The sequence below is a fragment of the Anomaloglossus baeobatrachus genome, chromosome 5 (assembly GCF_048569485.1).
Source record: "Anomaloglossus baeobatrachus isolate aAnoBae1 chromosome 5, aAnoBae1.hap1, whole genome shotgun sequence".
NCBI classification, from domain to species: domain Eukaryota; kingdom Metazoa; phylum Chordata; class Amphibia; order Anura; family Aromobatidae; genus Anomaloglossus; species Anomaloglossus baeobatrachus.
In genome coordinates this window covers 102,685,816-102,700,938 of record NC_134357.1, presented here as the reverse complement: position 1 = coordinate 102,700,938, position 15,123 = coordinate 102,685,816, and the positions used below count along the sequence as shown (strand labels likewise).

Genomic DNA, 15,123 nt, shown 5'->3' with positions numbered 1-15,123 from the left:
TGACAAACTTACTGCCAGATCTACCAGTTCTTTAAATGCTTTGCTCTGTATAATCCTGCCCAAATCACTGATTAGTAGCTTTGTGCCTATACACAGTGTACACAGAAAGCTGCCAATCAGGATTCAGAGTGGGGGTATATAGAGCTCATGAATACCTGGCAGCAGATATATTAGTCTTCTAGTGATAATCTTCTGCTGATTAAATAGTGATTTTATGAAAACTATAGCAATCAGTGATGTAAGTGATACATTGCTGGAATTAGGGTCTCTGCCTCTAATATGATGCTGCTCTCATGTTATGTGACAAAAACCTGGTCACAGATTTATTTTAGGACAGGAGCAGACAGCCATAGATTCTCTCATCTGATAGATCGGGCCGATTATAAAAATAACACTCTGATCCAACTCTGATTAGAGTGTGATCCGAGTCTCAGCATGGTGTGCTCCTATTCTTCCGGATAAGTAAATTGGAGCACACTATCTTGAGAAGATGGAGAACAAAATTTCTCCATTTTCTCCATTGTGAGTGTGTGCCAAATTGGAGTGCACTCAAAAGTGATCCAAGTGCAGTTTGACTATTTCCATGCTCTCATGGACTTGCATAGCCGATCCAAATATCGGATCACACTTGGACATGCAGCATTTTTTTTCCTTGAATAGACATTGTCCAAGGAAAAAAAAATCTATGCTTGGCCCCATAGATTAACAATGGTCCGAATACAATCCGATGTTTTGTCGGATCACACTTGGACCAAAAATACAGCCATTTGCCCCACCCGTAAATTTATGTCCAATTTATAAAACACAAAGCCTGTCTTCGCAGCACATACACAGCCCGAGATTCTTGCAAATGTCTTAGAGACTGGTTGAGTCAGTACGAAACCTAGCCATCGATATATACAGCTTTGATCACTTGGAGAAGGCATGAAGATCTCAGACGTTGACTTGAATCTAAACTAGCCCATTATATTTGATGTATAAATATACATGGTGGCGAGACGGAAGGCACTCACCAGAAATGCAATAAAAGAGCTGTTTATTCAACCATCAGGTCAGGTGGAAAAGGCGTGGGGAGGTGGGAACACACAATCCGTCGGACGACGACCGTCTTTACAAGTGACGCTTCCACGAGTCCATGGATTCGTGGAAGCGTCAGTTGTAAAGACGCGAAACGGCCGTTGTCAGACGGATTGTGTGTTCCCACCTCCCCACGCCTTTTCCACCTGACCTGATGGTTGAATAAACAGCTCTTTTATCGCATTTCTGGTGAGTGCCTTCCGTCTCTCCTCCATGGATATTGTGAATTGTGATCTATTGGAATGAGCACCGTGGCCAGTATGCAATGGAATTTACTGTCATATAATGCGTACAAAAACCTGGAACAAGAGGATTAAGCGGTTAGCTCGCTGAATGGTGCCAGTGTTTTCCTCCTTTTTCTAAAGTATAAATATAGCCTTTGAGTAGGTATTCTGCCTTGTGTAACTTTTTTCAATTATTATGCCCTGGTACAGCGCCTCTGCACTGCACACTAATACAAGTCAGCTTTTTTTGCATTCACTGCATCCCTCAACTATCAATACATTATGTCAGTTTCCATCATAGGCTGCAGCTAACATGTCAGTTTAGTTGCTTTACAATTTGGTAAAATATGCAAAATGCATAAAACAAAATCACAATTCAAGAACCTAATCATCTCCTGAAAGTTCATGAGTGAGTTTATACTGGAAAAAAAATCTTTTTCAAGCTACTAAATCTTATCTTGAGCGTTACCACCCACAACCAAGACTCTTATCTAATCAAACATGTAGATAAACATTCTTGATGCATGGTCTAATCTTGCAATTAAAACGTGAAAACTGCCAAGAAGGGTGCTCCATGCATTCACAACTTCTATCATTGTAGTGACATTGGCTGGTCCACTAGTGACCATTTGTAATGGTTTATTATTGAGGACGTGTGCCTTTCCCATCTACGGTCAGATCCATATATAATGTCAGATACACCCTGGAACATTGCAAAAAACCCCCCAAAAAACGAAATTATTGAATCACATCAAAATCACACCATAAAAGCCATATAACTAAAATTCACTTTGAAAGCAAGCGTAAAAGAAACGCTGATCCTACGTATTGCACTTAATATCCCATAGAGCAGCATAATTATACAGCAATTATCGTCATAATACTGAATGCATACTGGTCCACTCAAGCTTATGGTAAACAGTTATCCCTGACACCCGAGATGGAGGAAACAGAAATCATTGGTGAAACAGAGGAATCTACCTTAAAGGGAACCTGTCACCAGATTTGGCGAATATAAGCTGCGGCCACCACCAGTGAGCTCTTATACACAGCATTCCAGAAAACTGTATGCAAGAGCCCAGGCAGCGATGTAGAACGTAAAAAAAACTTTTATAATAGTTACCTAGGGGGTCGGTCCAGTCCGATGGGTGTCGCTACTCTCCGGTCCGGCGCCTCCTCTCTGGGTTGTGGCTAAAATCCAGTGGCTAGAAGGACCTTGGGCGTGACCGGATTGGTTAGTGGGCATGGCTGGCTTGGTTAATGGGCGTGGTAATGTTTGCTCCCATCCACTATAATGATGCAAGGGGGAACTTTGCCTTCCCCTCCACCCCCATCTGGGGATCTTACCTCCAGATCCCTGCTTCTATTATAAACAACTCCATGCCCCCGTGGACTTAAAAAAAATTATGTTGCTTCCAGCTATGTTGGCGGAGGCCTCGCCACTTTTGGTCACACTGGCATGACGTCAGCAGAGCTCCCTTAGCCCACTGGGATTTAGCTGTTACCCTCCTCTCTGCGGTGATCACCATCCTACTTCTTCTGAGGCCTGTGTGTATGAATTGTCATACATCATGCACACTGGCCAGCATTGAGGTCCTGCGCAGGCGCACTTTGATCTGCCCTACTCAGGGCATTGTAGTGCACATGCACGGGCGGTCTTTAACCTTTCCTAGTGCCTGTGCATTACAGTATTTTAATCTTCCCTCAGCAGGGCAGATCAAAGTACGTCTGCGCAGGACCGTAATGTTGGCGTGTGTGGATGATGTAGGACGCATCATCCATACTGGGCTGGGTAGAAGGAAGACAGAGATCGCAGCAGTCCAGTCTGATGGTTGTCACTGCTCTCCGGTCTGGAGAGCAGTGACTACCATCAGACTGGACTGCCCCTTAGGTGAGTATTATAAAAAAAAAATTTTATGTTATACAGAGCAGCCTGGAGCCTTATATACAGCATTCTAGAATGCTGTAAATAAAAGAGCCCACTGGTGGTGGCCGCGGCTTATAGTCTCCAAATCTGGTGACAGGTTCCCTTTAAACTCGAAGAACAAAACCCATTGCCTGCCAGCAGCTGGCGGACTATAAATCCTAGTTTTGGGTTTGTTGCTTCTCCAATACCCAAGAAGCCCCCTTTACTTAATCATCATCACCATCATTTCCTTACAGCTCGTCCTCAGAGGTATGAGTTACGTTTGTAAGTTGACATTCGTCTTTAACATGGCATCTGTTAAGAAGGTGGTTGTACTGCTTCTTCAAGTCCTCAAAAACACAAACAGACTGTTGAGAATGGGGAAAAGGAAGAAGATTTTCATTAAGCAGCATCTGAACTTGGTACTCTTCTCTAGGAGACTCTGCAAAGTCACAGTGGTACAAGACAAAGACCAGGTTGGAAGCATAAGGCACGATTCTGCCACTGCGAAACCTCTGCTCCAAGTGTTTGGAGAAGTTGTCAGCCAATAAAGGTTTTTCATCCTTAAACAATCCCATAAGAGCCAATAATGGCAATAGAGTCTCTGCATGTCCGAACTGCATAACCACAGGAGTGGAGATTTGCTGAGATCTGAAATACATAAAATCATTAATAGTTTAGTTTGTTTGTTTTTTTTTACTTTTCAGTCAAGCAATTTTTTTGCATGCAAAATCAGAAAACCAGTCAGGAGGTTTAGGGTTTCAATGGTTGGATAGGCAGAAAAAGACAGCATGTCATTGTAGCCCAAAAAGAATTTAAAGTTGACAAAATCCGCTTCTTTATTTAAATGAGAATAAAGAAATCCCAGCACTCGTGCCGCGTGTAAACATACCTTAAATTAATCATTTGGGGTTAGTGGGAAGCATGAACCACATTGTGTGGAAAGCCTACTGGGCGTTTTGGACATCTGGATGCCCTGCTCTGGCCCAGACCTAGTATACTGGGAGAATAATGCAGACAATCCATGCACTAGTCAGGTCGGACATCATCAATGAACTTTCAGTCTCCTTTACATCAAAATTCAAAGTTAATTTGATCAGCGCTGGATAATCAGGAAGGTATGTCTGATTTTGTCATTTACTAACCTATCCATCAACATTAGTTTGGTGACCCAAAATCCACCGAAAGGTTTCCCGGAAGAATAAAGAGCAAAATTCAGTTGGATGGCATGGAGTTCTTTCTCCTATACAGCCGTAATTGTCAACAAATCTATGACAACCATTACAATATGTGGTCTCTTCTTACCTTAACACTTGTTTCTGTATTTACGGGTAGGCTTTTAACTTAGCTCATAGTTGATGGTTCTGTTTCAACTGTGTAACCTCACCCCTCAACATACAAATTAGACAGAGGTCAAAAAAACTCATAGCCCCAAACGATTGTCAGGGAAGGTATGGGTTCGGCATGTGAAATTTAAGACTGGCGATCCCTATATTCTTTTCCAGAGAAGCCATCCATAGACATATCTTGCGGCAGAAGCTCTCTGAATGAAAACACATGAGCACTTGGCCGAGCACGCCTGAGTATGGGAAAGATCAGCAGAAGAATTGTTAAGTTGACAGTCATCTAATGTGTGTGGGGGGCTTTAGTCTCTCCGGTAAAGAGTTGAGCACCTAATCAGCTAAAAATAACTATGCAACTGTCCCCATGGTCGGCTCAATGATGACATCGTAGGACTCAATCTACATATAACTGTGTCCCACAGATATTCTTCTGCCCAATGGACTATTGCCATCTGTTACAAATTATATTGCTTTTCAAAAACTCTAGTTAAAAGCTACAAAGTCAATATTTTGAAAGGATACTTAAAAGGGGTTGTCCGACATAACAAAAATATTTGAGTTTAAGCTAATCTGTGCTGTATTGTCATATAAAACACCCCTACATTGTTATTTTTTGTTTTCTAAATTTTGTTCCTCTTGAATTCACCCTTTATTCTCTGTAGCTCTCTGTTTACATTCAGCACAAGCAAACTGACCACTTCCTGTGCCACACTTCCCAGTCAGAGCTGGCACCGCCCGGCCTCACTGTCCAGCCCCACCTCAGTATCCAGCCTCGCCCCCTGCCCGCCCCCTGCACACACATTCCCTGTCAGTATATTCTGCCCCAGCACTGACCTGTTATCACTACAGCATTGCAAATAACAGCCCCACATCGGGCTCTGCACCCCACACACACATCGGGCTCTGCACTCCACACACACATCGGGCTCTGCACTCCACACACACATCGGGCTCTGCACTCCACACACACATCGGGCTCTGCACTCCACACACACATCGGGCTCTGCACCGCATACACACATCGGGCTCTGCACCGCATACACACATCGGGCTCTGCACCGCATACACACATCGGGCTCTGCACCGCATACACACATCGGGCTCTGCACCGCATACACACATCGGGCTCTGCACCGCATACACACATCGGGCTCTGCACCGCATACACACATCGGGCTCTGCACCGCATACACACATCGGGCTCTGCACCGCATACACACATCGGGCTCTGCACCGCATACACACATCGGGCTCTGCACCGCATACACACATCAGGCTCTGCACCGCATACACACAACAGGCTCTGCACCGCACACATCAGGCTCTGCACCGCATACACACATCAGGCTCTGCACCGCATACACACATCAGGCTCTGCACCGCATACACACATCAGGCTCTGCACCGCATACACACATCAGGCTCTGCACGCACACACGGCGCTGTGTACCGATTCCCACTACCCCCATATGGAACACATGTAGGGAGTACATACTCACCCATCCTCGGTCCCCGCCGCTCCTGCACGTTCGCGCGCTGTCTGTGCTCTGGACATATTAGCACAGTAGTGACATCACTGCTGTGCTGAAGAGAGCACAGACAGCGGGACAGTGATGAGAAGCAGCGCTGCGCTCCCTCTCATCAGCGCTTTCAAATATACCGGCATCTGTGATGCCAGTACATTTGAATGTGTGATCCTGAGCAGGGGGCCTGGTGCTGGCGCTTACACCACGGCAGCCGCAGGCAGGCCCCGCCCCAGGTCACGGACCCCACAGAAGTGCAGGGGGAGGTTGTGGGCAGAGTACGGGGTGCGGGGGAATGTGTGGGAGGCTGCAGGGAAGGGGGGCGGGGACTCCACGCACTGTACACGCCCAGCAGGGAGGCGACATGCTGTTTCCAGATTTGCATGTCAACATGGCCCTGCCCATGTTGACATGAAATGACCGGAAGCAGCTTAATCGCGGCAGGAGCGGTCACATGACCACTCTGAGCCGGGTGAGAGGGGCTGACAGCAGGGCAGGTAAGTGGTCTCCATCTACTTACCTGCCCCAATGTAGCCCAATAGGGTAATAATGAAAAAAACTCAAAATAAGCCGGATAACCCCTTTAACATCACAGACAACTAACTTCCCAAATATAAAAGGTCTTTGGTCAGTATGAAACCTTAGGCAATAAAACAAAATGAAGCAGCCATTTCTACTAGATCCAAATCCACTAAACTACAATCTAGTCTTCAAAACTTGTCAAGATTACCCATACATTAATACTCCAGTACTGGCAGGCTTGCACTTGAACAGTAAAGGCAAAATTCTGAATCAGACTAATGCATAAGACAATAATGCAAAGCAAAAACACTATGCCTGGTCTGTCCAGAAAGCAGGGAATCCAGATGTCCCTCACACCTAATGCACGTTTCTCACAATGTGCTTCATCATAACCACTATTTTAGAATATGATGAACTTCTGCGTATAACCTCCATTATTACCAGCAACTTTAAAGCTCCTTACGTTTCATTGAACTCACAGACGGAGTTGACAAAGATGTGTTTTATTTCCTAGATGTTGTTCTTAATAACTTCTGTCTTTTTCCACCCTATGCCCACTTACAAAATTTTCTGTATAAGGGTTGAACTATGTAGCCAAGACATAAATCTATTAATTATCACATAAAAAGTACAGTGTGGGGAAGTCAAATGTAAATTTTAAGCATGGAAGGAATGGGAATACTTATGAGGTAATGAGATCCATAACCCTTAATCAGTCCCACTGCCTTTTTTATGCATACACAAAGAATACATACTGAGAATACAACTAATAAGGAGCTTACACTCTTCACAAAGGACGTGTACTATTCTCACAGAAGATCACTTTACGTATCTTGCTAGCATAGGTATCGTGCAAGTTATGCTTACATTATACTGTAGTGGTTTAATAAACTAACACTGAATAGGGATTATAATACCTAGGTTTGTTCTGATTTGTGTTTTCAGCCAGTCTTTTTACAAACAGCGAATAAGAGAACTGAAGTATAAAAAAATAACAGGATCAATCTTGCGGTTTATTTATTCTGACTACTTACGGTATATAGCACCAGCTTATTATGGAGTCTCTGTAATTAGTGGGGGAATATTCTAATTACTCTTGGCATAAAACATCAAAATACTGTGTATATATTGCTCGAAATTTCCTTATCAGTAAAAATTTAATTCTCCATGGGACAACCAGAGATAGAAGAGTAGAGGGCTTAGCTTTTTTCGGCAGTCCCATAGAGAATGATAGGAGTGGTGATGTGGATGCCTGGTCATTGCGCCATTTAGACAAGGCCCCGCAGAGCCCAATTCTTGACATAGGTAGGGGTCCCTGCAGTTGGACAACAACATATTAGCAAGTAATCAATCACCTATCATGTGTATAGGTGGAAACTTCTAAAAATGGGGATAACTTTGACTACAAATCTTGAGGGACCACTCTATATATAATTGTGGAAAGGGTTTTTTTGATCCTCATGTCCAAACTTTAATGTAAATCAAAAAGGGTCCGTGGAGCCTCTGTTAGGAGTCTCGACACAGAAAATATCCAGATATTCCTCTGGGAAGGACCTAGCCAAGGGGTGGCTCTTTTTAGGAGACCACCATAACCACCATATTAAGTGGCCCTTTTAGTCAATATCCAACTCTTTGACGAGTTTCATGATATGACAAGGGGGCAATGCACCTAGGATTTCACTGTGTACAGCGCCTTTGCTGGCTGCTGGCAGTGTTTTCTCTGGCTGGTCTCCCCGAGATCAGTGATTGTTTTGTCTTGCCAAACTTTAATGTAACCACACGTACAGGACAGATACTACATTATAGAGGACTGGATTATATGAGAGGACAAGTGGGGCAATTATCCAAAAGCTTTGACCCTCTGTAGTCCCCACCAACAGATTGGGAACTCAATCACTGGCCCATTTAAACGTGCGGCGGATCAGACCATGAACAAACCCCTTCTAACATCTGATGGCTCACACCGATGTGAATATCAATGCCGACGGCAAAACAATGTCCTGTATAAACTGTGGAAGTGCTGCTGACAACAGGGATAACATATCGCATTGACAATTTTTGTGTCCACTGTGAATGGACTATTAAATGAATGCAGATCTACTTATTAATGAGCCCAAACGATTCAAGGACAAGGTGCGTACTTGAATAAAATATGCAAGACGAAAAGCAGATTATGCCTGCCTTGTAGACAGGATTACAAGTAGAGGATGTACTGCCCATGTTCAAGTCAATGAATCTATAGCGTACTGATATGGGATATGACATTGCATTTACTTCTATCTAGTCTCCTCCCAACTCTCATATCAAGAACAGTTAAAACAAAATTATCTGAAATATTATTGACAAAATATGGATTATGTAATTGATCAAATATATAATTGCTTGCAATAAAACTTAATCAATTATAATCAGTGACATGAACCTGCTGACTTCCCTTCAACAATGCTCGATTTCTAGTTAAACAGCGTATCGAAGAGAAATATCGTACAAAGTCATCGTTTCATTCATACCACATTTTATTGCCGGATCATCATACCCAATACATTCTTATTCTTCACTCTTTCTTAGAAAGGTTATTCTCTACTTCTCAATCATCCACTGCTCCAGCGTCGCTGCTTTTGTGATCCTCTTGAAAACAGAAAGTGATAACATACTGTCTAAGGCCTAAAACACACTTCCGCAAAAAAAATGTATGTGTCTCACGGTCCGTTTTTCGGGTCCGAGTTCCCTTTTTTAGGGGCATTTCTCCGGTACGTATGGCATCCGTGTGATGGCGTATGCGAGCCGTGTGTGCGTGTGGAATGTCCGTATTGACATAAAATACATACGTGTGCTGTCCGTGTGCTGCTTTTTTTTAAAGGCCCGCATTCTTACCCAATTAACATTGTTAATCATTCATCATGAGATCCTGGTGTTTTTGTTTGCCATCAATTGACCTGATACATTCGTAACAAGTGTTTCAGATTTTGTGATTAAAAACGGACACATACGATACGTGCTGAACACGGACATACTCCGTGTGCGGTCCGTGCAGGCACGGACCCATAGACTGAAGCGGGTCCGTGCCTGCGTGCTGCCGGCCAAAAACGGACATGTCGTCCGTGTAGAAAAGCGCACACACGTACTTACGACACGGACACACGTTCCGTGTGATTTTACATGCGTGTGCCATCTACCATTGAATAACATGGGTCTCCGTGTGTACGTGTCTCCGGTACGTGCAAATACGTACCGCACACGTACAAAAAAAAAACGGATGTGTGTTGCGGGTCTAAAAATGGAAGAATCGATTTAAAGAAGTCTAGTCCATTGGCCAGGTCATTACTCTGACCGCTGGACGTGAGACCTGCAAAATCTTCTCCTCCCGGAGCAACATCATCATTGCGTCGCTATGCACGCACAGCAATGCACCAGCTTGGCAATTAAGAGAAGCCGGGAATGCTGAGAGGTAAGAAGATTCACATCCCTACATCCAATGGTCACAGATTACCAACCTGGCTGATGAACCAGAACCAATTCTGCCATCTCTTATTCTGTCCATTTAGTCACCTGAACACAGAAGCCATTGATAAGGTAGTCTCCAATGTAGTCCTATCGTAAATAATGTCACAGTCAATCAGTCCCCTGGAGTGGTGGACTATTGTAGTGGTAAGTAATGCTACCTTTTACAGACTTATGAGTAACCACCAGGAGGTGACAGCTGCCTTTGGCCACTCACTTACTGCTAATTACTTATGCTTGCCAAGTTGGGGAGAGAGGAGCTAGCGGTGATTGGGCGTAGGGTCGCATGACGTAACAACTAAAGATGAACGGAGCCATGGAAGTTTGGTTTGGTGAGTGGAGCTGGACTTTTTGAAAAGTTCGGTTTGGGAACCCCAATGGAAGTCACAAATTGGGCAGTTCGGGTCTCCGCTCACATGTAGTCAGACATAAACCGTTCAGAATCGGGGGCCATTTTATTAATTTTTTGCTGTTGTTACCCCCAGTGACAGCCGATCAAACACTGCAAGCAGCTCGCACTGGGCTGAGGACTGAGCATACCTGAGCACAGTGATGCTCGCAAGAGTAGTTTGCATACATAAAGCACCCAATCTTCAAACTCCAACTTCTTTTTTTAAAATCTGTGTTCAATACAAATACTGAACCTTGGATACGGTCATCTCTAGTAACAACCTCACGTGCGCTCTGTGAACGCAATTGCCGGCAAAGCGCCACCAGCGGAGGTGAGTATAAGCTTTTTATTTCAATGGGGCCAAACATGAGGAACGACACAAGGTTGTCCTAGTAATGGACAACCTCTAAGATTTGAGTGCAAACAGTCACTGTTCTTCAAATTAAAAAAAAAAAAAAAAAAGAGTCTTGTCGTGAAAAGATTTTCAGAGTATATCAACTTCTTATCATGTTAGTCCAATTTTAAGGCCGGGGCCACACGGGGATTACTGCGATACCCTCGCATGACACTCAGCTCACACTGGCAGTACAGCAGAGCCGAGTGTCATGCAAGTGTCCCTGCGACTGAGGTACGACTGTGCGAGCAGACCTAAGCTGCGGGGGGTGGGCTGGCACTGAGGAGGGGAGGGAGGGATTTCTCTCCCTCTCTCCTCCATAGCCGGCTATTGCTATTCACTGGTGTACTGTGAGTGCAGTGCGATTTTTCTCTCGCTCCATACACTTGAATGGGTGCGAGAGAAAGAGTCTCGCATTACAGTCACAGCATGCTGTGATTGTTTTCTCGGTCCGATTAGGGCTGAGAAAATAATCGCTCATGGGTGCGGACACACAGGCTAATATTGGTCCGAGTGGAATGCGATGTTTAATCTTTGTAGCGCAGCGTAACTGCATGCGTCCTGCGTCCCCTGCACAATCTATGGAGATTGTGCAGGGGCCGTGCGCACGTGGCATATTAGAACGCAGCGCTTCGGCTGCTGCCCGAAGAATCGCTGCGTTCTAAGAAGTGACATGTCACTTCTTCCGTGCGCTTTGCCGGCAGCCCCTGCTCTGTCTATGGCAGGAGCTGCAGGCAGAGCGCACGTTCTCGCCGGCACCATGCGCTTCAGAACGCAGCTTTTCAGCTGCGCTCTGAAGCGCACCTTTTCGGTGCGGTGCAGAGCGCACACGTGCGCACATAGCCTAAGACTTGGGGCATTGGAGTTAAAGGGTGCGCCTGAAGGATTAATAAACTTTTTAATGTGGTTTTGAGCATAGTGAGGGGTATAGTTTTTAGAAAGGTGTCAGTTTTGGGTATTTCCTGTCACATAGGCCTCTCAAAGTCAGTTCAAATGTGATCTTGTACCTAAAAATAAAATAGGTTTAGTAAATTTTGTTGGAAAAAATAGAAATTGATAAACTTAATTTTTTTTTGTTAGGAAGATAAATGAGTTATGTTTAAAAAAATGATACTGATGTAAATTAGACGTGGTAAATGTTATTTATTAACTATTTTTGTGACATAACTCTCTGGTTTAAGGGCATAAAAGTTAAAAGTTTGAAAACTGAAAAAAATATTTTTGCCAAATTTCCAATATTTTCACAATATTAAATGCAAAAAATATTGTTCTAAATGTATCATTAACATGAAGTACAATATGTTAAAAAAAAAAAAATTCTCAGAATCACTGGGAAGTGTTCTAGAGTTCTTACATCATAAAGTGACACTGGTTAGAACTGAAAAAATTGTCCTGGTCAGGAAGGTGAAAATACTCTTCGGTGTGAAAGGGTTAAGGATAGAGATGAGCGGTTCGCATAGACTCTAGGCTTGGGGCTCAGAAAATGATGTGAAAATCACAGAGAAATAAAAAAAACAAAAAAAAACCACCGCCCACCCACCTCCGGAAGTGTTTTGCTTTTAGCCCACAGCAAAACACTTCCATAGGGGGGTAGGCGGTGCTTTTTTTTTCTCTGTGAACCTAATATCTTAGAATGCAAGTCAAATTTGAGCCAATCACACACTTCCCACAGCACACACAATGCAGGGCATCACTCAGACACCAGCACTACGTGATACCTAACAGGGTGATTTTCATGTCATTTTCCGAGCCCGAACACTGAGCTTCAAGCCTGAGGTTCACTCATCTCTAGTTAAGGACATGTTCCAACTTTTCATAGGATTCTTTCACGTGGACTGCATAACCAACTGGAATTGGAGGTAGCGCATTGCCAGTATGCAGCAATACAGCTTTTAGGCCAGAGTCACACTTGCGAGAGACTGGCGAGAATCTCTCATCGCATCACCCTGCATGGCTTGCTGCCCTCCGGAAAGGAGCATCTCAGCTGCATAGAAATAGATGCAGCCGACCCGCTCCTGTCAGGAGACTGTACGGCCGTGCCAGGTGATGCGATGAAAGACTCTCGCAAGTGTGACTCTGGCCTTAGTCTTGTTGTGGATGAATCAATTAAAAGCCTCTATTACTCTGGATTATGACTTATCTTCAGAGCTTCCATTAAACTGCTGATGTTGCATGCCACAAGATCGTCCTCCATGAAGATATATTGGACAAGATCTTTATCACTGTTGCAGAACAAAGAAATCTGAACATTGTCAGCTAGGAGATTCCACTGCTGTAGACTGGTACCTAAACCGTCAGCCTGAGTCCTGGGCAGATCCAAATCTCTAACAACATCGTTCAGTTTACTTTCTGTTATAAGGTGTGGTTGAGTTGAGGTTGCTGACAAAGTCTAAGTAGTCAGAGGAAGATGCTTTATTAAAGCAAGCACCCCCTTCTTCCTCACTTGACTCAACTGAAAATGTTTCTGGTGCTTTTGAAACTGGCAGTTCTTCTGTATGGAGTTCCTTGAAGCTCCTCTCCAAATGGGGGCACCATGCAGAAATAACAATTGGTAGTGTTATAGGTTGGCTATCTCCAAATCATTATACCTGCAAAATGCATAATTGCCTCTTCTCATGCAACCCCTGGGTAAAATGTGATGCACATCTATTACAGAATATGTTTGGATCCCAACTTTTGTCCTCATCTCCTATTCTGTAGCCAAAATACAAGTTGTAGGCTTTCCTTATTATGGTAGTCAAGTTTTGCCTTTGTGCCACAAAACCACATGTAGCAAAAATTATCCTTTTTATTAATGCAAGAATGAAGCATATTTGAAAAACATATAGAGCAAGCCTGCAGAACATACGGCCTTCATGCGCTCGCCGAAGGATGTTGTGCAGCCTACGGAGAACCCATAGGCTCCGCTTCTCAACCTCCTACATTCAGCTCTATTTGCGTTTTTCAGAACATTATGGAGCAGGGAAGGGGCACATTATGGAGTGGTGCAAGGGAATATTAAAAAGTGGTATAGGGTGTGGGGGAACATTATAGAGCGGCGTGGGAGAACATTATAGAGCGGCGTGGGAGAACATTATAGAGCGGCGTGGGAGAACATTATAGAGCGGCGTGGGAGAACATTAAGGAGCGGTGCAGGGGAACATTATGAAATGGTGCAGGGTGAGAGGAAACATTATGGGGCAGTGCGGGGTGACATTATGGAGCGTTGTGGGGGCATATTATAGAGCGGTGCAGGGTGGGGGGAAACATTATGGAGTGTTACAGTGTGTGGGGATCATTATGGAGTGGTGTGGGGAACATTATGGAGTGGTGCAGGGTACGGTGTGGAAAAACATTATGGAACGATGAGGGGGTACATTATGAAGCCGTGTGGGTGAACATTATGGAGTGGTGCAGGGTGTTTGGGTACATTATGGAACAGTGCAGGGTGTGGGGTACCATTATGAAGCAGTGAGGAACATTATGGAGAGGTGTGTGGCAAATCTTATGGAGCCATGCAGGGTGTGATGAAACATTATGGAGCAGTGCGGGGTGTGAGGGACATTACGGAGCGATGTGGGGAACATTATAGAGCGGTGTGTGGTGTGGGGTACATTATGAAGCAGTGTGAGCTTTGGGGGAATATTGTGGCGTGGTGCAGGGTACAGAGCGAAGAGACATATGATGCAAGCAGAAATGTGAGATACGAGCAGCTTATACCCTCACCCTCCCTCCGATTCCCACAGCGTCCTCATCTCATGCAGGCACCTGATCAGTTGTCTGCATCACGCCACATACGTCAAAAACCCCTAATATACGGTACTCAATCCACCCCCACTCTGGTTCCCCGCAGCGTCCTCATCTCAAGCAGTCAGCTGACGCACTCTCAACCCATAACATGATGGCTCCTACAAGCCGGCAATGTCAGTCTTCACCATGCTAGGGGCCTTGAATGAAAAGCTAACACTATTTTGGGTTACCTTTCAGGTGGCTCCTAACAGGCCTAACTAGACAGCCAGGACAGTTTATATGGAGTGTAAGCTCACCTGTGTCTCTCCACTCCTGAAACAAGAACCCATTCAGAGTTTTACTACTAATGGTGGAGTAAGGTCCCTTTATTTGGAGACAATCTAGTTGCCTAACATGTCACTTTAGTTCCTGCCCTACTAGTAAAATTCTGAATTCCTGTAAAACTTAACTTTAGCAGAGGATACAAAGCATAAAGGCATGTTGTCACTAAATTTCATCATATATAGTATTTAA

General features: G+C 44.3%; 1 protein-coding gene across 1 annotated transcript in view; it reads right to left on the bottom strand.

Annotated features, from left to right (window-relative positions):
• Positions 1-1,260: 1,260 nt before the first annotated feature.
• Positions 1,261-15,123, bottom strand: part of MINPP1 (multiple inositol-polyphosphate phosphatase 1) — a 92,576-nt gene continuing 78,713 nt past the window's right edge. The window contains exon 6 of the mRNA XM_075348730.1: positions 1,261-3,858. Within this exon, the coding sequence (XP_075204845.1) occupies positions 3,459-3,858 (400 nt within the window). The 3' untranslated portion in view covers positions 1,261-3,458. The remainder of the gene's footprint in view (positions 3,859-15,123) is intronic.